Source organism: Mirounga leonina, unplaced genomic scaffold, assembly GCF_011800145.1.
Source record: "Mirounga leonina isolate KUSES-001 unplaced genomic scaffold, KU_Mleo_1.0 Mir_151, whole genome shotgun sequence".
Classification (NCBI taxonomy): Eukaryota; Metazoa; Chordata; class Mammalia; order Carnivora; family Phocidae; genus Mirounga; species Mirounga leonina.
In genome coordinates, this window is record NW_023270377.1 from 18,544,442 (window position 1) to 18,570,352 (window position 25,911).

Here is a 25,911-nt window from a genome sequence, read left to right on the forward strand (position 1 = left end):
CTTTCTTTCTTTTTTTTTTAAAGATTTTATTTATTTATTTGAGACGGAGAGAATGAGAGAGAGAGAGCACATGAGAGGGGGGAGGGTCAGAGGCAGAAGCAGGCTCCCTGCTGAGCAGGGAGCCCGATGCGGGACTCGATCCCGGGACTCCAGGATCATGACCTGAGCCAAAGGCAGTCGCTCAACCAACTGAGCCACCCAGGCGCCCGAGTATTTCTTTCAAGTACATATGCTGTGTATGTGTACTACATGTATATAATATCTATTTTTCTATCTATCCTTTTTATTGTGCATGTTGTATGTTATTTCATGACTGCATTTTAATTGTCTCATGATAACCCATTAGATAGATATCATAGTTTATATAACCAATAATTCATTATTGGACTTCCGAATTATATCCATTTATTTGATACTACAAAGAATGCCGTGGTGATTCTTCTTATTGCTAAATTTTTTTTTTTAAGGTTTTATTTACTTGAGAGACACAGCAAGCATGAGCAGAGGGGAGGAGAGCAGGAGAGGGAGAAGCAGGCTCCCCGCTGAGCAAGGAGCCCGACGCTGGGCTCTATCCCCGGACCCTGGGACCATGACCTGAGCCGAAGGCAGATGTTTAACAGACCGAGGCACCCAGGCGCCCCTGTTATTGCTAAATCCTTGCCATTCGATTGCATCCCTTATTATTTCTTTGGGATGAACTCCTAAAATTGGAATTGCTAGATCAAAGATGTGATCAGGCAAATCGGCCTCCGGAAAAGTCACATTAATTTCTAGTACCACCTGCAGCCCAGAAGACTGCCTGTCTCTCTACATCTTCCCCAGCACCAGGCTCCAGATTTTAAAAAACTCTGTCGGTCTGACTGCCAAAAAGAAAACAGTCATTGTGTGTGTTGAGTTATGTTATTTTGATTACCAGTGGAAGAGACCATTTTAAGACATATATATATATTAGCTACATCTTCTTTTGTGAATTTTTAATTAATTGGTTGAGTTGTTTATGTTTAATGTATTAAGGTTGGTAATCTGCCTATAATTTAAGCTGTACTTTTCTCTAGTTTGCTTCTTGCCTTTTAATTTAGCCTCAAGAGTTTTTGGGAGAACATATGTTTTGTTTGTTTGTTTTTAATTTTAATTCCAGTCTAGTTCACATACAGTGTTATATCAGTTCCAGGTGTACAATATAGCAATTCAACACTTCCATACATGACCCAGTGCTCATCACAACACTCATGCTCCTTAATCCTCATCACCTATTTCCCCCATCCCCCCCGCCCACCTCCCCTCTGGTAACCAGCAGTTTTTTCTCTATAGTTAAGAGTCTGTTTCTTGGCTTGTCTCCTTTTTTTTTTTTTTCCCTTTGTTCATTTGTTTTGCTTCTTAAATTTCACATATGATTGAAATCATATGGTATTTGTCTTTCTCTGACTGGTTTATTTCATATTTATATTCTCTAGCTCGTCCATGTTGTTGCAAATGGCAAGATTTCATTCTTTTTATGGCTGATTAATATTCCATTGTATATATATATATATAAACCACATCTTCTTTACCTATTCATCTATCAGTAGGCACTTAGCTTGCTTCCATAATTTGGCTATTGTATATAATGCTGCAATAAACACAGGGATCCCTTTAATTTTGTGTTTTCATATTCTTTGGGTAAATACGCGGTAGTGTGATTACTGGATCAATTTTTTGAGGAACTTCCATACTGTCTTCCACAGTGGCTGTACCACTTTACATTCCGACCAACAGTGTGGGAGCATTCCTACTGGGGAAACATATGTTTTAAAAAATCATTTCCAGGGGTGCCTGGGTGGCTCAGATGGTTAAGCGTCTGCCTTCGGCTCAGGTCATGATCCCAGGGTCCTGGGATCGAGCCCCACATGGGGCTCCTGGCTCAGCGGGGAGTCTGCTTCTCTCTCTCCCTCTGCTTCTCCCACTGCTCATGCTCTCTCTCTCTATATATATCTCCGTGTCTCAAATGAATAAATAAAATCTTAAAAAAAATCATTTCCAATTTCTTTATTATGGTAAATGTCAAATATATAGAAAAGTGTAAATAATAGCGCAATAGTACAATACTCAACCCTCAAGGATTCAAGAATTAATGGAAGTAAATATACTTGGAAGTAATTTGCAGATATCATGATACTTGAGCCCAAAATATTTATCACACGTATCCTAAGAATGAGGGCATTCTCCATAACTATAATATGATTTTCACACCTGAGAATATTAACAATAATTTCTAACATCATCTGCTATCCCATCCATAGTTAAAATTTTGCCAATTTTCCCACAAGGACTCTAACAGCTGGTTTTATTGACTCATGATCAAATTCAGATCATGCATTTCCTTTGAGTGTGATGTCTCTTCAGTATTTTGTAAATCTAGAACAGTCGTCCAACTTTTTTCCTGATGTTGACTTACCCGGGTCAAGGACACACGTCTTGTCGTGTGTTCACATTGTGGGTTTGTCTGAGTCTTTCCTTGTGTATTATTTAGCTTGTTTCTCTTCCTCTAGTATTGCCCACAAACTGAAAGTACATCTAACATCTTGATTAGGTTCTGTAAAGGCACATTCTGCCCTTTGCAATTAGAAGTCATCCCAGGGTGATGGTTTGGCACGAGAAGCACGAAAGTTTTAAATTCCTTACTTACCACTTCTTACTTCTTTGATAATATTCATTCTGTAATTACTTATTCAACACCTGATTTCCCCACCGTGTCTGTTTAGCTCACTGCTGAACCCTAGTGCCGGGTACATGGTAGGCGTGCCATGAATGTTTGAAGGAAAGAAATGGAATTTATTATTTCTATCTCTGATATTCTATTTAGAAAGCTGTGTTTTACATTTTAAACTGATTTTTATTTTTTAAAAAATTAATAAATATGCCTGCTAAAAGAATTCAAATTAGGGGCGCCTGGGTGGCTCAGTCCTTAAGCGTCTGCTTTTGGCTCAGGTCATGGTCCCAGGGTCCTCGGATCGAGCCCCTCATCGGGCTCCTTGCTCGGCGGGGAGTCTGCTTCTCCCTCTCCCTCTGCCGCTCCCCCCTGTTCGTGTTCCCTCTCTCGCTGTGAGATCATCCTATATCTGCTCGAATAGTTCCATCTCATTGTTTTTCAAGACTACATGGTATTCTCTGCTATAGATATAGCAATATTTATTTAACCAGTCCCTTACTGATGGACACTTAGGTTATTTCAAGTGTTTTGCTATTACAAACAAGGATGCAATTAACACCCTTATACATACAAGTCTAAATGTACATACATTTTATACACAGCACAAATTCCTAAAAGTGGAATTGCTGGATCAAAGGGTATCTGCACTTTAAAAAATACTTTTTTAAAGATTTATTTATTTATTTGAGACAGAGAGAGAGAAAGCACGAGCAGGGGGGAGGGACAGAGGGAGAGAGAAGCTCAAGCAGACTCCCTGCCGAGCAAGGAGCCCCGAAGGGGGGCTTGATCTCACGACCCCAAGATCATGACCTGAGCCAAAATCGAGTCAGATGCTTAACGGACGGAGTCACCCAGGCGCCCCTCAAAAATAATTCTGAGAGTGTCAAATTGCTCTCCAAAGAGGTTGTACCAGCTCACACCCCTGCCAGCAGTTTTATTGGGTGACTGCTCCCCTGCACCCTCTACTCCTGTGTGTGTAACAAGCAAAGGGTGAATATCTGCCCATGCCAGGCTCCCATGAGATACATTCTCACAGCTGACATCTCCAAAGCCTTCCTCCCTCCCAGCCATCCCTGCCCCCACCCCCAAGCCAAGAAGCCACAGCGTCCTGCCAAGTTTCTCTCTCCTCTCAACACCCATCTCTTCTATCCTCTTCCTGCTTCACTCTGCCCTGGCCTCAGCTCAGGCTTCCGCCGCCCATATTTGGGACCATGGCTGTGGTCTCTGCATGTGGTCTCATGTCTCTGTACCCCTGGTCGAGGTTCCAAAATCCAGCTGCCGCCTTTGAGCACCGGCCCCACCCACTCCGTGTTCCTCTATGGCACCCACTGGGCTGCCTAAAGAGCTGCACTATCTGGCCCCTCCTGCTGTCCCTAGCACCATTTCCCACCCTTCCTCCCTCGTGTGCCATTCCAAAATTCTCATTTCCCATACTCCCTACTGTGGCAGTCCCCCCCCCACCCCCCCAAAACGTTCTGCTTCCTTCCTGATGCACCTCCTCGCTTAGGCCACCTTTACCTGAATTGCTTCTCCTTCCCAAATTCCTCTGAGCCATAAGGCAGCAGGAAGCATTTTCCAAACCTCCCAGGCCATCCCAGGTGGGCTGAGGCGCCCCCCTCCCGGTGCTCCCCACCTTCCGTGTTCTCTCTCTCAATCTCTCACACTGCGTTTATTGCATTTCAGGTTTTATTTATTTATTTAAAAAAATATTTTATTTATCCATTTGAGACAGAGCGCGTCAGTGCAAGAGCAGAGGGAGAAGCAGAAGCAGACTGTCCTCTGAGCAGGGAGCCAGACTGGGGGCTCTGGGCTCGATCCCAGGACCAGGAGATCATGACCTGAGCAGGAGGCAGCCACTTAGCCATCTCAGCCACTCAGGCGCCCCGCATTTCAGGTGTCTTTCCCAGCACTGGGGTGTGGATTCCTTGAAAGCAGAGGCATGGCCCAGTCATGGGGTGTCCCTGGGTCCTGGCATCGTGCCCAGCACACAGAGAACGCGGATACATGCGGTTGAGTTGAACTCCATGTGGGTGAAAGCTGCGTGGGTGGTGGTGATGGGGAGAGACTGACTGTGGTCTCATTCAAAGCTGGGAACCCTGGTGACTCCCTGGTGTGTCAGGGCCCCTGGGATGCAAATCTTGGGGGTAACCAGTGTTTACTGGGAGAGCAGGAAGTCAAGCAGTACCCGAGGGAGGAGGAAGGCGGAGGCACGGAGGGCTGAGTATTTACCCTGCCCCAGTGGGCTCCAGCTCAGAGTGGAGCTGATGGGAGCTGTGGGCTTCTGTTCCCGGATCACACACGCTGCAGGTACCCCCCCCCAACACCTGGGGGACAGACCAGCATCTGGGGCGCGGGGAAGCCGACTTGAGGCTGGATTCACAACGTATGGGGATGAGGGGGGGTGAAGGGGCAAGGTAGGCAGAGCTGGGGGGACAGAGACCAACTTTGGAAAGGGCAAATCTCCCTTCTGTCCGGTGTGTTTATGTGTATTGGGGGGAAGACTGCCCCCTCCCCCCGCCCCGGAGATGGGTGAATGATGCTGGCCCCATCTTTCCAGCCCCCGGGGGTGGGCGGGGGAGGGGCAGGCTGGCGTCACCGAGGACAGAGAGGCCTCTAGTGGCCACCGTGGGAAGCAGGAGAGGGCGGGCCGGGGCGGGGCGGCAGGGCACTTCCTGCCAGGGCCTGGGGCTGCCGAGTTGTGCAAAGGAAGTGCTGCCCGGGCCGGAGGGGCGGAGGCAGGAAGTGGGCCGGAGGCTCGTGCAAGGGCGCGGCCGGTAGGTGCCGAGAGGCCGCCGAGGGCCGGGTGGGGGAGGGCGGTGCGGAGGGCAAGGGGACCAAGCGCCTGCCCACCATCTCCCGGAGACCTTGACGCCTCCGCCTGCCCGCCCTTCCCGACGCCTCGGCCGAAGTTCTTCCGTTTGGAGCCGAACTTGGCTTTCCAGGAACCCGCCCCGCCCCCCAGGCCCAGCTCGGGGGCCGCCGGAGCCCCGCCCCTCTCCCCGGGGACAGAGGCCACACCCCTCCCGCCTGCAAAGACCTTCCAGGGGCCTCCCCTAGGGACGCAGCCTAGCTTTACTTTACAGCTACTACTAGCGAGCCCTCGGCGTGCAGGCATTTAAGCAACTCTGCAGAGGGCGTTTCTCCATTTTGCAGGTCAGTAACTGAGGCTATGAGAAGCAGAATAATTAAGTAGTACAGCGGTGCACGCGGGGCCGCCCCCGGGGGGCGTCGACCTCGCGCTTGCACGCTTGAAGCCCCGGGGCCCTAGGGCAGCCGCTCCCTTCACGCTCCCCCGCAAAGGATTTACTGGGGGGTGTGGCCTCATGGGACACACAACCGCTCCCCGCTTCCACGTCCCCCCAATGACCACAGAGGCAGCATGGGGGTCTGGCGTTCTCTTTAGTTCTTGGCATACTGTGGGGCTCTCAGTCAGAGAAGGCACTTAAATGGGAAGGTCACCCTATTCAGGCCAACCTTATCCTCCCTCCCACCCCCAGTTCTCGGGGGGCGGAGGGGCAATGGTATCTCCATTTGACATCCCCCCTTGGCACTGGTATGTGGGTCCCCTTAACCGTTAAGCCCTGGGGAGAGCCCAAGGCCTTGACCTCCAGACTCTCAGCATTTTGGGGAAGGGGTTCCAGATAAAGAAGTCAGAGCTGGAAGGCAGGATGTCTTGAGAGCTGCTCCCAGCCAGCAGGGGGTGAGGCAGAGGGCGACAGGGGGTGGGTTGGCACGGGGGGGGGGGGGGGGGGGACAGCTTGGCCAGGCTTCCTGGAGACCCCCAAGCCCCGCAAGAAGGGTCCCACCTCCTGCAGCTCCCCTAAAGGCACCGGTGAAGTACGGAGTGGGTGGGGGAGGCCCCGGATCGGGTGCAGAGACCCCTAGACACTCAGCTGGTGGGCCTAGCACAGCGCTGGGCACAGAGAAGGTGCTAATGTGTTTTGAATGAATGAATGAGTAACTGGAGCAAAGAGGGTGTGAGGGACAGAAGACAGGGCTTGGGGCCCCTTGGCCCAGCCTGTTTCATTCAGAAAATAGCAGTTTAAAAAATGTAAAAATCCTTTCCCTCCCTCCCCACAACGTATGGGTCCAGGAAAGGGGTGAAGGAGGGGGTCTCTCTCTACCCCGAACCTTCCCTCTCCCCTTCCCCTAAAAATCTATATACACATATACATATTTATATGGCACCACAAAGGGGTCCTGCCTCCACCCCCACACTAGGAGCTGGGGGAGCCAAGCCCCAGGGCCTTGGGGTGGTCAAGGCAGATGTGAGGGGTCAGGGCTTGGTGTGGGGAGCAGCCTTTGGCTGCTCATGAGCCTAGAGAAGCTGGACTCTGGGGTCCCAGAGGACACACGCCGCTCCCTTCACAAGTGGTAACAGATCTTCTGCCCTCCCTGCCCTCCCAGGCAGAGACTGGTGGGGGGCTCTATCAGTCCCAAGGGAGGAGGTGGGAGATTGTTTCCTCCCGCTCCAGCCTAGACTGCAGCCATCTGGAGACCGTTCCAGGCCAGAGCTGACCCGATCACGGCCCTGGGAAAACAGGGCAGGGAAAAGGGCTCTACGCAAGGCACTTGGGTGTCCACTGTTCCCAGGCTGGGGGCCCAAGGCACGGGACGGCAGGAACCCTGCCCCTCCCCGAAGTAGAACCAGAAAGGGCCAAGGGGCCCAATTTGGCAGCAAAGAAACATGGCAGCAGAGAGAGAGAGAAAGGGGGAGCGGCACACAGGGCCCCACAGGTCCCCCAAGAAGGAGGAGGAGATTCTAAGGCACTGACACACGGACCCGGAGGCTCATCGCCCTTGGCGCAGCCTAGGCCAGGCTGCCCCGTTCACAGCCTGGCCAGGCAGGTGCGGAGGGCCCACCGCCCCATGACGCTGAGGTGGGAGCGGTGGCCGCTGGGTTTTCTTAAGGCAAAGTCCACGTGTGAGGGGTGTGGGCCTCGGTCAGGGGCAGCTCCTGGCCCCAGGGCGCCTCACTAGCTGCCGGGCCGAGGCTGCCTGAGCACTGAGTACACGTCATCCACGCGGCTGAGCTGCTCGAAGAAGGGCAGCAGGTCGTGAAGCTCCGTGTCGCTCATGTTGTCAAACCAGGAGGCCACTGGTACCTGGGCGGATGGATGCGGGGCAGTGAGGAGGGCAGGTGGCTCTGGGCGTGGGATGTCCAGACCAGCCCTGAGCACCCACTGCTTGGTGGGCCACCCCCCGGAAGCCCCTGACCCACGGTTTTCAGACATTTTTGACAGCAACCCACCATAAATCATATTTACACATACAATAAAGTGCCAGTTTTATAAAATACTTAACCTTATTGTGTGCAAAGCACTCCAATATCTTCTATTCTATTTTGTTGTTCAAAACTCCAACTAGGACCCCCTACATTATTTTTGTGACCCACAAATAGGGCACAACTGGCAGTCTGAGAAATTGAAACTGCTCCAGTATGCAACAGGGCCCTCCGCCCCTGGTGGGTGCCCTCCCCCTACAAGCACGGGGATCGGCTCGATTGATCAGTAAGGTATGAAACGCAGCAGCGGGTGGATGAGGCTAGGGAGTGGCAGGCACAGGCCACCGAGGGCCAGGAAGAGGACCGGGAGGGCACCAGGCCCCGGACACCACCCAGCATGGCAGTGGGGAGGCCAAGGAGGCTCCAGTGGCTAGACCCTTTTCTTGGCTCTCGGCCCTCAACCCGGTCCTGCCCGGCACTCACGGCGTTGTCTGGATGGAAGACGTAGGAGGCGGGTGAGTTGTCTAGGATGAGCACCCGCCGCAGGTCTCGGCCCAGCCGGCTCAGGTCCTTCACGTAATTCCCCCGGTGGAAGACACAGGACTCCCGAAACAGGCGCGCCCGGAAGGCCCCCCACTTGTCCAGCAGATCAGCTACTGGGTCTGCATACTACAGAGCGGACCACGGGTCATCTGGGGCCGAAGGTGACCCAGAGGTCCATCCAGCTGCAGGATGGAGACGGAGGGGAGGCAAGTGGACCCAGGAGCCCTTCAGGGGGTTGGGGGGCTGGGGACTCACCTTGGCAAGGCTGGCGGTGAACAGCACGCACTCAAAGAGCTCGCCCATTCGCTGCAGGAACTCATCCACGTGGGGCCTCTTCAGCACATAGACCTAGGGGGTGGGCCAGTGAGGGGACTGCTGGCCCACAGGCCTGGGCAGGGAGGGGAGGGGCGGGGCGGCTGAGGAGGGGGAGGAGGGGGAAGCAGAGCAGAGGGCACAGGAGGGAGGCTGGTCCCAGGGCCTGCGGGCTCCACTGGGCCAGCCGGCCGTTCCAACTGTCCTTCCAGAAGGGGATCAAAATAAGTCTCCAACTTCTAGCTTCAGGTCCTACCTCATGGGGAATCACTAATCCCCTGTCCCTCCCCCACCCTGGCCTTAGGCAAATGGAGGGGCCTGGGGGCAGCCCCCTCACCCCAAGGCTGCAGGGCACCGGCCCCCGAGCCAAGTAATGGAGAACAGGCTGGACAGCACACAACCTATCCTGAATTACTTGAACTGGGTCCCGGGCAAGGTGGGGCAAGGGGGTGCCGAGGAGGAACCCCACTCCCTGCAGGCCTTGGAGTTGGGCCAAGTCCCTGAGGGTCTGTGTGACCTTGGTTGCAAGTCTCACACCCTCAGGGGCCTTACATTCCATCTCTATCAAAGTCCCACCTGGGGTGCTCAGGATTGGTGAGAGGAGCCTGGGGTCTGGAAGGCAGATGCCAAGCCCGCCGCCTCCCCCCCACACCCAGCCCCTCACCTGGTGGACCACCCCATCAATCTCCACAGGGATGATGAAGTCGGCGTTGTTCACTGGCTGTGGGGGGAAAAGGAGCTGCTGGCGCGGGGCCCGCAGAGACCACCCCCCCAGTCCAGGGCAGGCCCCCTCAGAGACCCGGGGCTGAGGGCTGCTGGGCAGGGCCCACCTTGAAGGAGCTGTGCACCAGGGTCTCGTCCAGGTCGATGACCACACAGATCTTGTCCACGTCCTGGGCCTTGGCTTCTGGGAGCAGGCACTGGACTGGGGTCTGCTGCAGGGATGGGTGAGGTAGTTGGGGGCACCTCTCCTAAGGCCCCGTCATTTCTCCTACATGGGTCTTCCCTCCCCCAGCCCTCTACCTGGGGAGACACAGGGGTGGCAGGGAGAGACCACTGCCTTCCCAGCTTTGCCCCCTGCCAACTGGGGCCTGGGGCAGGCTGCACTTCCCCACCTGGGAAGCCAAGGGAGAGAAAAGCTTCCATCTTATAGGAGAAATCCAGACTTCCCTTGGCTGAAGGGCCCTCACATGGGTGGCAGTCTTGGGGCATTCAGAGCCAGGCTGGGAAGGCCTGGGAGGGAGGGTGCAGGGTTTGGGAGGGGGCCTTCCCTATCTTACAGGACCTGCAGACTGGTCATGCCCAGATGCCCGCCCCCGCAGCTCCCACCTGGCCAGCACGCACCTTGGGGACAGCTCCGTTCTCCTCCACCAACAGGGGTGCCCCACTGTGCGCAGGCAGGGCCTCCCCATCGTCCCGGCAGACGCAGCAGAAAAGCGAGTGGAGGATGCCCCGGCTCCGGGGCTTCTGAGAAGCTGCTGACTTCTGGTCACCTGAAGCAGGGAGGCCCGAAGTGGGGGTGTGCACACTAGGCTGCAGAGTCGTGCCTATGTACCCAGGTGCGAGCTCCTGTGCTGTGAGGGTCTGGCCGTGCCCCCTTCGTTCAGGGAGATACACCAACGTGGCTCCAGACCCTCCTGACAGCCTTGACCCCAGGCCACCCCTCTGGTATCCACAAATCCTCCTAGTGTGGGCACAAAGCCACTCTCATCCAGCAGTGGGCTGGCTGGAAGGGGCCCACGGAAAGTGCTTTCTCTTTGCTCCCAGCCTTCATCACTCCTGAGGGATCAGCCCCACTGCGGACGCCTCCTGACACCCACCTTACCTGAGTAGCCCCTGCTCGCTGGGGCCCCTACGGAGGAGGGCTGGGGCCGGGGGCCCTGCTCTCCACTCCCGCCCTCCTCCCATCCTTTCCGCCCACGTGGGTCCAAAGTCCTTACTAAGGCTGGGCGCAGAGGCTGGGAGTGGGGGCCGGGAGTCGGTGTCCCGCAGCCATCTGCCGGCCCCGCCTCCTCCGCCCTCGCCCCGCCCAGACCTCCGACCTAGAGCCCGGCATCCGCCGCCTGATTGACGGGCCCACCCTCCACCGCCCCTCTACCGGGCCCCCCGCCTTCGGGCGGAGCTAGGCCCAGGCCAGAGCTGGGCCGACCCGGAGGGGCTTCCTAGCCTCTGAGGTCAACACCGGGACAGGGAGGGGCAGACGCCCAGCCTAGACCCTCCAGCCCCCGGGGGCCCGGCCGAGGCAGGCGGGCGGCACCGCTCACCGGGTCGGTGCGTGTGTGCACGGGCCCGGCGCCCAAGGGCCTGCAGCTGGGGCGCCTGGTGCTAAGCCCGATGCACGGGACTTCCCGCGGGTGCGCTAGCGAAGTGGGAAGAAGTGGCTGCCCCACTCTTGTGCCTCTCAGGGGCTCAATGCTTCTACGCGTGACGCGGAAGTTTGTTGGGATAGTAGCTGTGCGTTGGCGGGAGATCCTCCCAACCCTCCCCAGCCCGCTGTCACCTCGGCGCCCCCTCCGGCGACCCAACCAGACCGCGACCCGGGGCGGAGCCTCAGCGGGTGGCCTGAAGGCGCCCTCTTCAACCCCCCCATCTCCCAGCCTCATTGGCGCCAATGGGGGGGAGGGGGTGACTGTCGGGCAACGCGCAATGCCAGCCCGGGAGACCCGGAAGGAACCCACTCTCTATCCCTGCCTCAGTTTCCCCCCCTCGAGCACTCGGGAGCGCCCAAGTGGCTCCAGGCCCCGCCCCGCGTCTCGGAGCCTCGGCGAGTTCAAACTCTCTCCTCGATCCCTCTCCGGCTGGGAGCTTTGAGCTCAGCAGTGGCGGGCGCCCGGGGCGGCGGCGGCGACTGACCCGGGAAGGGTCTCGGCCCCCTCCTCCTCCCATCCCGCGGCGCCCCGGCTGCAGCCCCCTCCGCGCGGTCCCAGTACCTTTGCCCCGTAGCGGGCCCCGCGCCTCCTCCTTGGTGATCTGAGTAATGACGGCCGAGCTGTCCATGGGGCCGGGCGCGCTCCGCTCCGGCCGGACTCTGGCCCGGGCGCCCGGCCTCCCCCCCGGCTCGGGCCGGAATCGGGGCGCGGGGGGGAGGGGAGGGGTGGGAGGGAGGGATCCCCGCGAGCTTCGGAGGGGAGGGGAGCCAGGTTCTAAGGGGGAGGGGGAGGGAGGGGGCGCGGAGGAAACTTTGTTACAACATGGAGTTTCCTCCCCGCGAGGCGGATGCAAACATGGAACCCGGGCTCTGTTTCAAGGCTCCCCCTTAAAAGGGCAACGGCTTCGGCGTGACCTGGACTCGGCCGCGGCTTTCATCACCGCTGGGGCCGGCGCGGCTCGGCTCTGGGGCCGGGAGGCGGGCCCCGCCGGGTTCCTGCCGCGCTCCAGGGGGCGTCGCCTCTCTTCCTGCCGCCCGCCCGCGGGGCCGAGCCTCTGCGGCTGCGTGGCAGGACCAGCACCCGGCCCACAGTTCCAGACAGCCGAGCGCCCGGGGCCAGGGCCCGCCCCACCCGCCCCGAGCGCCCACGCCGGGGAGTGCCCGAGGCGGCGCGGCTCCACCTCTGCACCTCGCGAGCGCCAGAGACTAGCCGCTTCTTGGTTTCCTCATCTGGGAGACGGGAATAACGCTCTCTGGTCTGCGAAATGGGTCTTCAGTGGTTGCAGGGCCCGCCTCGCAGGGAAGTCCTGAGCGAGTGAAGGCTCTGCCAGCTCCAAAAGTCTGTGCAGATCCGCAGAATTGTGCGTTTGACCAGACCAGGACCGTCAACACCCACCGCTGTTTCGGGGCCAGGTGACCCGGATCTGTAGGGCGTGAAAATTACAACCCCCTGCCCCGAAATGCCTCCTGCGGACCTCGCCCAATTGCCCCATCGGGTGCTCCGCACGTCCGCGCCCACGGCAGGGCACCAAGCCCCTATGTGCCTCAGGGCCTTCGTGTGCGCTGTTCCCTCTGCCTGGAAAGCGCTTCCAGCCCCTTCACGGAGCCAAATACCACGGACCTCTACGACATGCCACCTGCTCCAAGAGGCCTTCCTAGACCCTTTCTCTACTCCCCACGCCGGGCACGCTGTAATTATTGGGGCGGGGGGGTCATGCGGTGTCCGCACGCAGTGGGCGCTTAATCCCTGCGGGCCAGATTTCTGACGGTGGGGGCGGCCACAGACATCAGCTGTTTGTACGATTTTCTTTTTTTATTTTTATTTTTAAAGATTTTCTTCATTTATCTGTCAGAAACAGAGAGAGAGAGGGAACACAAGCAGGGGAAGTGGGAGAGGGAGAAGCAGGCTCCCCGCTGAGGAGGGAACCCGATGCGGGACTCGATCCCAGGACCTTGGGACCATGACCTGAGCCGAAGGCAGACGCTTAACCTCCCGAGCCACCCAGGCATCCCTGTTTGTACGATTTTAAACACCCGTTGCACTTGGGATGTACGGAGACACGAGCTGGCGCGGGGCCCGCGTTTCCACGCGGATTCTTCCCGAGGGAAACTCCCGTGTTATGCGCCGCGAGGTCTGCGGGTGTTTTGTTCTGTTTTGTTTCTCCTGTTTCGGAAGTTCTTTCCATTCTCCTTACTATTTTGTGTTCACAGTTTAAAAAATAATAATAACGCCAAGCCCTGACAAACACGCCTCAGCACTTCCTTCCCCCGCGGGGCCTCGGTGGCGGGGCGGAGCGGGCGCGTCCTGTCCCGTCCAGCCGCCTAGTGCGAGCGCGGCGCACGTCCTCCAGGCCCGGGGCGGGGTGGGTTGGAGGGGGACCCGGGGAGGAGAGAGGCCCTGGGGAGGGGAGAGGCCCAGCGCCGGGGCTGCAGGGCGGGAGAGCGGCGCCGGCCCGAAGGCGCGCCAGCTGCTTGCCGTGCGACGGAGAAGAGAGGAGGCGGCCCGGAGCTGGATGGGACTCCCTCCACCCCCACCCCCCAACCCCCCACTCCAGCCCCAGGCCGGACCCCGCGGCCGTCCTCCTGCCCTTCGGCGCTCACATCGCCGCCAGCGTTGCATTTAATCCTAATAATCGCCGATGTGTAGCTAGCGATTCGTCTGCGTCCTGCTCTGGCTGCGCCCCCTAATCTCGTTCACTCCTCAGAACGACCCCCTTCTTTTCCCATTTTATAGATAAGGAAACTGAGCTCCGAGAAGTGAAGCGACTTGACCCAGCCTTCTGGCGAGGTTAGAGGTGGGGTTCTGGCCACCAAATCGAGACCCCCCCCCTTCAGTTGAGGCCCGGGGCGGGGTGTCAGCTTTATCTCCGGATGCCCAGCTTGCACTGACCCCAAAAGGAAATGTGTGGGGGAGGACTGAATGAACCCTGGACTCATCCCTAGCCTGAGCAGGGCGGCTCACTTTCCTCTCCTTTCCTTTCTCCCTCTCTGAAGGCTGAAACCTGGCCCGGCTGTCCCCTTGGGAGTCAGAGTAGCTGACCAAATGGATAGGGCATCGGGGAGGGTCGCTGCCCACCCCCGGCCCCATCCCCCTCGCCGCGCATCCCTAACGTCAGCCCCCTCCAAGGCCTCTTCCCCTGGGAGACCTTCCCAGGCTCCAAGGCCTTAGAGGGGGACCTTCTCCCAGGGAGGGGTGGTTACCAGGGAGTCAGCAGCCGCCGCCCCCCCACCTCCGCAGAAGCCGGCAGAAGTGTTCTGTAGGGTCTCGGGGGTTCTTTGGGCTTCCTCCCTGAGGGGGGGGGCAGTGTCCACACCCAGCCGCTACCCCATAACTGCACTGCCCCAGCAGCTGGAGGTCACCTTACCCACAGGTTTTTTTCCTGCACCCCAGGAGGATCAGATCAGGCGGGCTGTGAGTCCAGAAACCCCAGGACTCCGCTGGGTTCTGACTAGCAACCGTGGACAAGTCTCCTCCATTCAGCACCTCAGCTTCCTCACCTGCCAAAGGGGCTTGCTAGGAGCCCAACCCAGGCAAGTGAAAGGGGGGGGGGCTCAGGGCAGAAAGGGAGGGTGTCCTCCTCAGACCCTTGGGGAGAATCCAGGTGCCAGGCCCCCTCCCCGCTCCCTCCCTCTAGGAAGAACCAGAGCTACTGGGGGAGTGGAGGGCAGCCCCTTGTAAGGGCTTCCTGCCCAGAAATGACTGACCTTGGCCTGACCTCATTGCTAATCCCTTGCCCAGGCCCAGGGTAGCCCCGTAGCGGATCCTTTGGTTCCTTCCCCTCCCTGCCTTCCTTGCACCCACATTCTCAGTGGCCGCCTTAACTATTCAGATGCCCGGCCTGCTCCTTCCTCTGGGCTCCCCGGTCCTGCTCTACAAGATCCAAGAACTCCCCACAACGTCGCATGCCTCTGTTTTGCACACACTTGCGCCCCCCCCCCCCCCCCCCGCTCCTGGCAGGTTCATTCTCTCTTGGCTGCCCTCCCCACTTCTCCATTCAGCTTTCAAAATCCTGTTCGGGAGTTACCTGCTCTGGCCCTGGCTTCACTCTTTTCCAGGTGTGCCTGACACACACTTGGGTTGTTCCCTCGCCCCACTGTTGAGTGATTTGCTGTCACTTAACGTAGCTGGCTCCCCCTACTGGAGTGTGAGCAACTTGAGAGCTGACGTCTTTAATTCGGGACTTTGCCTCCCTCCCCCACTTCTAGCACAGGGATGGCACCCAATTAATAGTGAATTGATGGAGGGGTGTGCCGGGGTACAGCTGGGGACACCTCCAGGAAGCTGGAGAGGAGTATGGAAGATGCCTCTTTCTCCAGTATCCGGCCCCCATCCATTCCCCTCTTCAGCTAGCGTGGGTCCCACCCTCTCCAGGGCCAAGCCCAGAAGAGGCTACAGCGGCCTTTCAGCTCAGGTGCTGTACCCTCTCCCAACCGTTTCTCTGGTTGGGCCAGACCTGTCCCATCCCGTCCCTCCTTAAGGGCCCCACTCGCATCGTTGCCCTTTTAAGAAAGAGGAAATTCTTCTCATAAACAAGCACCCCAACCAGAGCGCGGAGCTTGCCCCTCCAGATCCTGGGCAAACGGGGGTGCTTCCAGGCACAAGGCCGGCTCCAGGCTCAACCCCGGGAAAGGCCTGACGGCCCTTTCTAGCTACCGCTCTCCGCAGCCCAAAGGCTGGGGTCCGGGAGACCCGAAGAGGGAGGAGGAGGGACTTGGGGGAGCCTAGAAACCGCCCAGGGAGCGTCTGTAAAGTGCAACTCCTGCACCGGGCGAAGGGGTGCCGGGCGGCTCCCAGCGGCCGAAGGGGTTCCCCCGCCCACACAACTCCCCCTTCACCCCCCGCCCCTTCGCCAGGGCGGATTCTGAAGCCCCAGGGCGCGAGGCTCGAGCGCCCGCCTCCTCCTCCCTGGGCGGGAGGAGTGAGGCCGCGGCTGGGAGCGAGGGCGCTCGGGACCGTCCCTGCCCCTAGGGGGAGCTGGGAGTCAGAGCGGAGGGAGCGTTAAGAGCGCGGCGTGGGAGTCCCGGACGCCGGGTCCCCTGGGGAGCTAGCAAATTAATTGGGCCTCCGAGGCACGGACTCTTGGGTTCCACGACCTGGTGCCCGAAGAGAGGACAACTGCGCCTCCGTTTTACTGCCTGGAAAGTGGGTTTCGGGTGGAACAGAAAGTTTGAGGCTACTCTAACGGAGTAGGAGCGAACTGACGTTCGAGTAGAGGGCTGCTTCTAATTGTTCGAGGATTCGTGCTTTCCCGGTTTCTGCTCTCCCGCTCTTTTGGACGAGAAGTGAACTAGCATTTATTGAGCATCCATCAGACTATCCTAAGCGCCAGTTTGGAACCTGTGTCCCGCCCCCAACTGGGTCCCTCCATTGGTCACTCCTATAGGTGCTCAATATTTTTGGAGTTACTATTATTTTTAAGTCCCAAGTGTCAGGCACTGTGTTAAAGTGCTTTATATCCATCTCAAGGTTGGTGTTGTCCCCATTCTACAGATGAGCCCACTGAGACTGGAGGTTAATCACTTGTCCAAGCTAGGAAACAGCAGGTTCTTACGGAACCCAGGTTGGCCTGCCTCCAAAACTCCCACTCCATCTTGCTGCCCCCACACACTCCAGCAGGCCAGTCTGCCCCAGTCATTCCATCTCCCAGCCAGGCCGTGGGTGGGAGTTCATTCAGAGATCTTCCTCCCCTCCTCCTCTTCAGGAAGCCCGTACAAGAAGTGTTGATGGGAGCTGTGGGCCAGAGGGGTGGCTCCATGGGCAATGAGACAGGTCCAGACCTGAGAGAGGGCCGACTGTGAGTCCAGGAGAGAACAAGACCTCCCAGGAAGCCCCGGTGCACCCCCTTCCCCCAGTGCCCTCCATCCTTTGCCTCCTTTCCTTGCCTCCCCCATCCCCAAGGCACCCTCTGGCCCTACAGTACCAGATAGGTGGTGAGACCCAGGTAGACCACGGCCAGGACAGCTACAAGGACGAAGTAGGCCGGGTGGGAGAGGCTGGGCAGGTAGATGACCACGAAGTAGAGGTTGATGGCACAGACTAGCGCCATAATGGAGGTTGTGATGGCCTTGCTCAGCCTAGGGGACAGGAGGGAGGCTCAGGACGGGCTGCATCTCCTCTCCATTGCCCCAAGCCAGCCTGGAGGAGAGTGAGGGGATACACAAAGCCACCTTCTCCGGGCTGTGGGACCTGGAGCAGACCCCTTGCCCACTTCTGTTTCCTGGGCCCTCCAGGCTCCACACTGGCAGGATTTGGCAAGAGCAGAGTTTGAGGTGAGATGGTGAGGAGCTCAGGCTCTAGAAACAGCCTCCCGTCCCCAGATTCCAGTCCTAGTTCCCTACACTTGATAGCTGGGTGACCCTGCACAAGTTCCTTAACCTTTATGAGCTTCTCTGGATACTGGTAATTCCTACCTCTGGGTGGTTGTGAGGATCAAATGCAGAATTGCAAGTCCAGCGTTCGGGTTGGGGAGTACTCACCGGCCATTGGCAAACTCCTGCATGAGGGCTGGCATGCTGGTGAAAGTAAGGATAGGCAGCACAGCAAAGGGAAGCTGGGGAGAAGCAGGAGGATGGGGCTGAGGGACCCTGCCCTCACAATGCAGCAAGAAGGGAGGAGTGGAGCAGGGTTCCAGTCTTGCTCTGCCTGTGTGCCCTTGGGCAAGTCCCCTAACCACTCGGAGCCTTGGGTTCTCCACCCTGTGCCTTCCAAAGTTGTGAGGCTTCTAAGCAGGAGAAAGCATTTAGGGGCTCTGGGCCCAGGCTGCCTGAGTTTGAATGCCAGCTCTCCACTGGTCACTTAACTGTGTATATCAGTTTTCCAATCTGCGAAATAGGGACAATAGTGGTTCCTCTGGGGAACCACTTGCCTAAAGCCAAGGTGTGTTTAGAGGAGTGTTAAGGGTGGGGGGCAGGCTCCATATGGAGGATTGCTGTGGTTCCTGTATAGCTCGGCCGGGGCAAAGATGCTAGGCACCACGGGCTCACCAGCAGGCTCTGCAGCACGTTGAGCAGGTCGTTGAGACCTGACAGGTCTTTCAGGTCCCTGAAGACGGCCACGAGCACGGTGGGCAGGATGGCGCAGGAGCGAGTGAGGAGCACGCGGGCAAAGCGTGACCACCGCAGCTTCAGGAAGCCCTGGGTTGTGGGGTGGGCACCTTGGTGGTGGGGTCAGGACTAGGGATTCCAGAGGAGGGATCCTCTATCGTCCCTCAGCCCATCTCGCACCAGGGGAAACCCCCTATTTTTCCATCTCTAAAATGCGGGCAGCTCTGACTCTAGTTGGCGGAGAAAGGATGGATGAGGAAAAATGGGGGGGTTCCCCCCACAGCTGATTGCTTAAGACTAAGCTTTTGGGGAAAAGGCTCCTATTAGTCGTGGGTCTGCAGGCTTGAGCCAGTAACCTCACTTCTCTGCGTGTTTTCTCATCGTTAAACCGGGGTGGGGTGCGGGGGGGCGCTTACAATAGCGCCCTCTGGGCTGCTTTAAGGAGCAATGAGGCTGGTATCTGAGCCCCCAGTGGTGTACCCATTGACCTGGGATCCCTGGCCCTTCCCGGCCCGCCCCAGACCCCACCTCCATCACAAACTGTCCCGCGTAGGTGCCGGTCATGGTGGAGCTCTGCCCGGCCGCTAGGAGACCCACGGCCCAGATGTAGAGCGCAGCCGGGCCGAAGACGCAGCCCAGAATCACGCCCTGCAGGGCGAGGTGTGGTTAGGCCTGTGGCACCGCCCCTCGCGCAGGCTCCGCCCTAAGGTGGGCGTGGCCAAGAGCCCGGCTGGGGCTGGACTATTAGCTTCCACGCCCTCCCCTGCCTGGTGCTTACTCCTTGGTAAATGTCCACCTCCACCGTAAGGTTGTTCTTGGGGAAGATCTTGGCGTAGTCGTGGAGGCTGCTGTTGGCACAGACGTTGAACTGTGGACACCGGGACAGTAGGAAGGGGATGTGAAGATGCACACAAGGGGATGCACAGTTTCAGAAAATCAGACAGCCAGGCCTTGACCAGGGGTGGAAAACTGGTGACCCGCGGGCTGAATCCGGCCAGATATATTTTGCTTGACTAACGGATGTTTTTCCTCTGTAATGTGAATTTGTTGCCAACATCTAAAATTGAGGAGAATTCACCCAGGAACCCGGTTTCCAGGGCTCTGTTGGGTTTGTAAGGGCTAGCATTACCACAAAGGGGCGATTGGTTGGCCGTGACCTAATAGTCTCCTCTCCCTTACACTGGACCCACTTACCACAGCCCTGAGGAGCCAGTCCTCCCCCTGCAGTGCTTGGCATTCAGAAAGCACCCACACCTGGCTAGCAGTTGTTAGAGCCGCGTGACAGAGACCCACTCAGGAAGGAGAGAGGCCCAGGTCCCAAATCCCAGAGAGCCAGTGAGGAGCTTTGTATCATTGGCTGCTAAATCCCCAGGGTCAAGGCACTGCCTGATCCCTAACACATACTCAGTAAATCTTTGCTGGATGAATGATGGTTTATCTGCTAACAATGAAGATGATCAGGAGAGAGGACTCAGAGAAGAAAAGGACTGCTTGAACAGTCCCAACTCTGTGCTCATGCTCAGGCAGGCACCTACTCCCAGAATGCCCTCCCTGCAGTTCGCTGGACAAATCCTGGCCATCCGTCAAGGTACAGCTGGAATGCTGGGTCCTAGGACTGAGACTCAGCTCCTCCCTCCCAGTCACCTCCTTTGGATGTCGGTGCCTTGCCGCCCCTGGGGTGGGTTGCCTGGGGGGAGCCGTGACTCCCCAGCAGAGTGGGTAAGGGGTCTCAGCCAGAGGCCCGGTCACAGACACCCTCCTCTACCAGTGCCGGAAGTGCAGGACGGACACTCAAAGAGCTCAGATGCATTGCCTGGTGTCCCCAGCAGAGCCTGCAGGGCTTGGGGGTTGGGGAGGCCGGCTGTGGCTGTGTGGGGAGGTACATCTCACCGCAGCCTCGTTGGTTTGCTGGTAGAAGGCCTGCCCAAACACGGCTACAACAAAGAGATTGATGAAGAAGGAGACAGACAGGGCGATGGTGGCCTCAATCAGGAAGTACATGTTGGCTTCTCGGATTTCCGTCCAGCGGGACCGGTCTATCTCTCGAGACTAAGAAGGTCAGAGGGGAGGAAAGAGCCAAAGTTCCTCAGGGCTCCCCCAACATTCTCCACCCTCACACTTCTACCTATGTTCCCTTCAAACCCCAGTTCTTTCTAAAGCCCTCCCCGTGGCAGTTTGGGACAGGCCTTGGTCAGCTGACACCCCTCCTGCATGCCCAGTAATATTCTGCCTCAGGGCCTTTGCACTTGCCATTCCCTCTGCTTGGAATATCTTCTCCCTGATCTTCCTTCGCATCCTTCATGTCTCAAAGGTTACCTCCTTACAAAGGTCTTTCCCGACTACCTTTTCTAAAGTAGCTCCTGCTTAGTCATTCTCTATCATATTTCTCTGTTTCCTTCCTTCAAAGCATCTTTCACAATCTATGTTTGTTTCCTTTACCTGTTTACTGGCTCTTGGTCTGTCTGCCCCACTAGAATACAAGCCCCAGAAAGGCAGATGACTTGTCTGTCTTTGCATCACTGACCCCTGGCTCTCAGCACACAGTAGACCCTCTATTACTACATATTGGATAAGGAGAGAATGATTCACTTCCCGCCTAAAATCGGGAAGGCAGGAGCCAAAGGGGCGGGGCTCCCGGCTTGGAGGCGGTGTGAGCGGCGGCGGAAGGGAGCAGGCATCTCTCCGTCCCCTCGCCTTGGCTCACCTTCACCAGGGCCGAGTGCAGGTAGATGTTGTGAGGCATGATGATGGCGCCGACGATGCCCACGGCCTGCAGCAGCTCTGGACGGCCGCAGCCGCGGCACGAGGGCAGGAGCAGGCCCTGGAGAAGCGCTAGCTGGGCCGGCCGCGCCACCACGTACTGCGGGGAGACGCCTGGTCGGGCCGAGCCCTGGGCCGTCGTTCCCACCCTCCGCCCGGACCCTGGCCGCTAGGGGGCGTGGCCAGAGGCCGCGGCCCCCGCCCCCTCAGCTCCGCAAGGGGCACCGACGAATGGCCTTGGCGGAGGGTAATGCGGCTTTGGCTTCCCACCTCGTAGCCGAAGGTCAAGGCCATAATTGTAATAAGCAATCCAAAAAAGGCTTCCAGCTTCCGCAACCCTAGTGGGAAGGCAAAGGATCACAACAACAACAACAACAATTGGAACGTAAGCGATTATTAATGGCTAATACCTTGGGCACTTTGTTCTAGGCACCGTGTCAAGGGCTTCACAGATATGACCTCAGTGAATCCTCACCACAGCCCTGTGACGTCTGTGCTGTTATTATCCCCATGGTATAGATGAAGAAACCCACGTCCAAGTAACTTGCTCAAGGCCACACAGCCAGAGGGAGGGGGCTGGGAGTCTCTGTCTCCTCTCAGTACAGCAGAGTATGGTTTATACACACTCACTTGTTCCCCCAACCCGGTCCCCTGTGAGGGGCATACCCACCGTAGTTGTCAAGGAAGAGGAAGAAGAAGGTGTCCACGATGGTGATGAGGACGCCGCCCCAGAGTGGGATTCTGAAACCGGAGTGGCCAGCCAGGGTCAGCCCAGCCTGGTGCAGGGGTCTGGAACTCCCACTCCCAGGGCAGGTGACTGTGGAATATGGCCTCCTGGGAACAGGGACCCACGTGGTGGCCCCAGGCAGGGAAGGGAGAGGGGAGCGGGAGTGTGTTGGAGCTGGGAAAATGGCACAAAACCCAAGGAAGGGCCCAGCTGGGTGGGGGACCAGCCTGGGGCTGCAGTCCCCAGGCCGCCTGGCGAAGCCCGCCTGGCGACCGGTGTCTGTGTGACTTTAGACGAGTCACTTCACGTTTCTGGGTCTCAGAATTTCAGCATCTCTCAGATGCCCCCCAGCCGGCAACACAGCACAACAGCTCTAAGTCAGAGGGGACTGCGGCGTGAAAGGGACTCGGGGAAATATGAGGCCCTGGACTGGAGAGCTGGGGCCCACTGGGGGCAGTACCGTCCCGCTGAGAGCAGACTGAACGCGATGGCCGTGCCGATGACCTCCTGCATGTCCGAGCCCACTATGGCTAGCTCGATGGTCAGCCAGAGGAGGGTGCGGGGCACCTGGGGGAGGAGGTGACTCTTCACCAACGTTGGGCCAGTTGTCCTTGATGCCCCATGGCTTTCCATACCCGGCACTATCTTGTTGGGAGGGCAGCCTGCACGAGACCCCTGCCGGCCTCGCCCGCTGGCTTCCATTTAGGTTTTGTAGGAAACAATTAAGGGAGATGGAAAGGCAGGGAGAGATCATTTTCCCCCCCTACTTCTAGTGGTGTTCCCGGCAGTGGTGCCGGCCAGGGCACCAGGCAGCCTGGGCTCTTCGGTATTGGTGGCCATTTCGACAGCAGTGGCCGGGCTTCCAGAAGCTTGGCAGCAAATGATGGCTCTTGGGCAGCTGCCCAGCAGCTTTCTGATTTCTGGGTAACACCCCCTTCCCTTGCTCCTCCAGCCCTTCCAATACCTTTGTGACTGCATCCCTGCATTAAATACCTTTGAAATCCCTTGTGGCATGGTTTCTGTTTTCCCGCCCGGACACTCACAGCAGGGAAGTCCAGTGTCCACCCCAGCCAATGACCATCTCAAGCCAATGCCTGCCTATTTTGCACCTTGGGCAAGTCACTTTCCCAGGTTTCAACATCCCCTCCTGTAAAACGAGCAGGGATCTCTAACGTCCCTCTCAGTCTGTGCGCTATTAGTTTGAGCCTCAGTCTTCCCATTTATCAAATGGACTTGTGAGGCCCCGCTTGAGATGATGTATTTATTTGATCATGGACGCTGTAAAACTGTTTGGGGTTTGGGGTCTGTGGGTGGGTGCTCCCTGTCCAGACCCTCCAAGCTCACCTTAGGGTAGTAGAGGTGGCAGACCTCGCCCAAGTCCTTGCCTGTCACCGTGCCCAGCCGGGCAGCAAGCCGCTGACAGAGCAGGCCCAGCACGGTGGCCCACAGCAGCACCCAGAGCAGCTGCGGGGAAGCAGGGGGAGGCCTTCAGTGCGGGGGGTGCTGTCTGACAACCCCAAGCTGCCGCTGGTACCCCTCTAACCAAGCACACCCCTTGGGGAGAGAGTAGAGGAGATGGAGGGAGAAGACCAACACTCCCACCCCCCCCACACACACTCTGGCAGGGCAGCCCTGAGGACCCTTTTCAGGCCCATTTGAACTTGATGCTTGCTCCGCCCAACACCAGCCATGCCGTCCGCTCTGGGGAAATGTGGCAAGTTGAGGGGTCTCCGCCCTCCCCAGGGTGCCCCGACTCAATCACTTTGAATCCAGCCACAGCACCAGCCTGAAGATCTGACTCAATGTTTCCTGGGTCCAGGAAAGCGATGCTCATGAGGAAGCCAGGCCCCGTGAAGGCCCACAGCTTCCTCAGGCTGAATGCGCCCTGTGGGTGGGAGTGAAGCGAGGAGATGCTGGGTAGAGGGGTGGTAGCAATGCGCCTTGGCCTGCCCCCCAGCTGAACCCCCTCTGGGCTCATCAGCCCAGGCTGTCTGGCCCTGCCCCTTCCTCCCCCCCCCCCATTCCCGGAGCTACCACCCCTGGGGGATCGTGGAGGGCGTGGGGTGGGAGGAAGCAACAGGATCTGCTGAGTCATAGTGGATCTGCCTTCTGGATCTGTTCAATTTGGCAACCGGCCTGCAACTGACCAGTCCACCTGAAGCTTGCCCTGACTCAGCAGATCCTCAGAGCCCAGAGGGGGTTTTTTTTCTGGGGTCAAGCCTCTCTGGTCCTGCTCCTCCTTCCCCAGTTCCTTCTCAAACCACAGTCCCTCCTCTCTGGAGTCCACTGAGCCTCGGGTCTCCCCACCCCATTCCAGGGCTAGGCCTGGCAGCCTGAGGATCTGCTAAAGATTCTGGAAGTTCAGGCCGACAGCATCCTAGAAAACAGCCTGCAGTTCCCTTCACTTCTCCCGATGCCCTCGAGCCGGTCCTTTCCTTTAGTACTACAACAAATCCTTGAGGCTCCAGCCTGAGCTCCCCCCAGGCCCCTTTCTGTCTGTAAGAAAGCTGGGATTCATTCAGAAAGCCGCTTGATCATTTTTAGACAAAACCTGAGCCCCCCAGCCAAGTGCTAAGGATGGAAGCAGGAGAAGGGCAGTCGCCACCGCCAGTCACTGCTGCTCAGAGCTGGAAGGAACTTGCCATGGTCTTCCGGAGCCCTCCTTCCCCCAGCCTGTGAGATCTGATAGCATGCTGTCAGTCCTGAAAGACCCCAGGAAGTTTCCAGCATTCCTACCAGTTCTGTGTCGGGGATGGGGATCTTCTCACTCAGGTAGGTTGTTCTGAGAGGTTCTTGCTGTGGCTCTGAGCTCGGTGGGCTGGAGATGGAGCCATAGTTGGGCCTGCTTAGACTTTGAGGGTTCTTGTCACCTGCAAAGGGCCCCAAGGAGGTATGGTGACTGATTGGTTTCTTTCTGGTGGCCCAAGGCTAAAGCCCTCTGTTCTCCTCCCCCACAGCCTTCTGGCAAAGTGGAGAAATTAAGGCCCAAGTAAACAGGAGCCCTTGGCTCCCATCTTGGGTCCATCACCTCCACCCTTTGACTAAATGTTTCAAGATTTAATTAAATTAATTAATTTGTTAATTAATTAATTATTTTTTTTTTTGAGAGAAAGAGCAAGCATGCCCAAGGGGGAGGAAGAGAGGGAGGAGGGGGAGAGAGAATCTCAAGCAGATTCCACGCTGGGCATGGAGCCCAACTTAGGGCTCAGTCTCACGACCTGAGCTGAAATCAAGAGTCGGACGCTTAGCTGACTGAGCCACCCAGGCGCCCTGACCGACCAAATGTTTCAGAAGACATGTGGGAATACAGTTTCTAGAATAACTCTCCTTCCATGTGGGCACAAAGATTCCCAAATCCACATCTCTCCTGCCACAAAGGATGCAGAGGGGGACACTGGACTCTGAAGAGGGCATACTGATGCCCATGTGTAAGCCCCGTGGCCTCACTGCTGCCTCCTCCACCAGCCAGGTGAACTCCAGGAGCTCCAAATGCATAGAGAACAGACAAAGGGGACATTATGCACTTGGGGATGCAAAGAGCCCACCCCCAGACTGGGGTCTGGAATTAGGTAGAGACCAAGATACCCATGGGGGATCAGAGGGCTCCTTTGCCTCCTCCCAACCCCCCTTTAGGACTCTGACCCTGGAGGGGCTACTCACCTGTCATGAGAACGGCAGACTCAAGCACTCTTCGTGTGAGTGGGATGTTAGCAGCCACTCAGCAGGCACACTCCCTCTCTGAGGGCTGGAGCATATCAATGTGCAAGGCCACGCCCTCCTATCCATCCTCAGCTGATCTCAGCTGTCCTCACATACATTGCGAAACACTTTCCAAAGGCAGAAGTGGCCAGCTCTGGCGGAACGTCTCGATGACCAAAATGCAGGAACTTTCTTTCCTCCTGGCCCGAGGCCCACAACGCTTTTGACCCCCTTCCAGGTGCCGTACATTCTGTGTCTCCCAAGTTAGCTCTGATTTCAAGACATTTCCTGCTGCTTGGGTGTTCATGTCCAGATCACATGCCCACACACAAGCAGTCAGGCCCTTCTCTTCAGTCTGGAGTCCCCAGCAATGGGAGTCCTGATGGCTAGCAGGCCTCAGTTTCCTACTGAGTGCCTCAGAGGAGAAGACCTTTGGGCACTGCGACAGGCACAAGCCCTGATGACTCAGGCCAAGGAGAGCTTCCGAAGAATGAGGCACTGGAACTCTGGTCCCGATTCTGCCACTGATTCACTTGAGATTGTCA

General features: G+C 57.5%; 3 protein-coding genes across 7 annotated transcripts; all 3 read right to left on the minus strand.

Moving 5' to 3' along the window:
* Positions 1-4,470: 4,470 nt before the first annotated feature.
* On the minus strand, positions 4,471-5,823 carry LOC118012045 (transcription initiation factor TFIID subunit 4-like). The gene has a single exon (XM_035007140.1). It carries the CDS (start codon positions 5,802-5,804, stop codon positions 4,845-4,847), a length of 960 nt encoding a protein of 319 aa, XP_034863031.1. The 5' UTR covers positions 5,805-5,823; the 3' UTR covers positions 4,471-4,844.
* Positions 5,824-6,075: 252 nt separating this feature from the next.
* Positions 6,076-11,935, minus strand: CTDSP1 (CTD small phosphatase 1). Of its 3 annotated transcripts, none has more exons than XM_035007143.1 (7): positions 11,699-11,928; positions 10,113-10,261; positions 9,599-9,700; positions 9,433-9,489; positions 8,712-8,804; positions 8,397-8,582; positions 6,076-7,794 (listed from the first exon to the last, which is right to left on the minus strand). In XM_035007143.1, exons 1-7 carry the CDS (start codon positions 11,763-11,765, stop codon positions 7,666-7,668), a joined length of 783 nt encoding a protein of 260 aa, XP_034863034.1. In that variant the 5' UTR covers positions 11,766-11,928; the 3' UTR covers positions 6,076-7,665. The 3 variants fall into 3 exon arrangements, with proteins under 3 accessions (XP_034863034.1, XP_034863032.1, XP_034863035.1); XM_035007141.1 differs by having other exon boundaries at positions 9,599-9,703; XM_035007144.1 differs by lacking the exon at positions 9,433-9,489 and having other exon boundaries at positions 9,599-9,703; positions 11,699-11,935.
* Positions 11,936-16,572: 4,637 nt separating this feature from the next.
* On the minus strand, positions 16,573-25,602 carry SLC11A1 (solute carrier family 11 member 1). 3 transcript variants are annotated; one of them, XM_035007145.1, is made up of 15 exons: positions 25,328-25,602; positions 24,404-24,537; positions 23,430-23,552; positions 23,012-23,131; positions 22,128-22,234; positions 21,611-21,681; positions 21,211-21,278; positions 20,885-21,040; positions 20,071-20,229; positions 18,959-19,048; positions 18,709-18,828; positions 18,121-18,270; positions 17,614-17,687; positions 17,058-17,211; positions 16,573-16,914 (listed from the first exon to the last, which is right to left on the minus strand). In XM_035007145.1, exons 1-15 carry the CDS (start codon positions 25,332-25,334, stop codon positions 16,804-16,806), a joined length of 1,644 nt encoding a protein of 547 aa, XP_034863036.1. In that variant the 5' UTR covers positions 25,335-25,602; the 3' UTR covers positions 16,573-16,803. The 3 variants fall into 3 exon arrangements, with proteins under 3 accessions (XP_034863036.1, XP_034863037.1, XP_034863038.1); XM_035007146.1 differs by lacking the exon at positions 17,614-17,687; XM_035007147.1 differs by lacking the exons at positions 23,012-23,131; positions 23,430-23,552.
* Between the last annotated feature and the right edge of the window lie 309 nt (positions 25,603-25,911).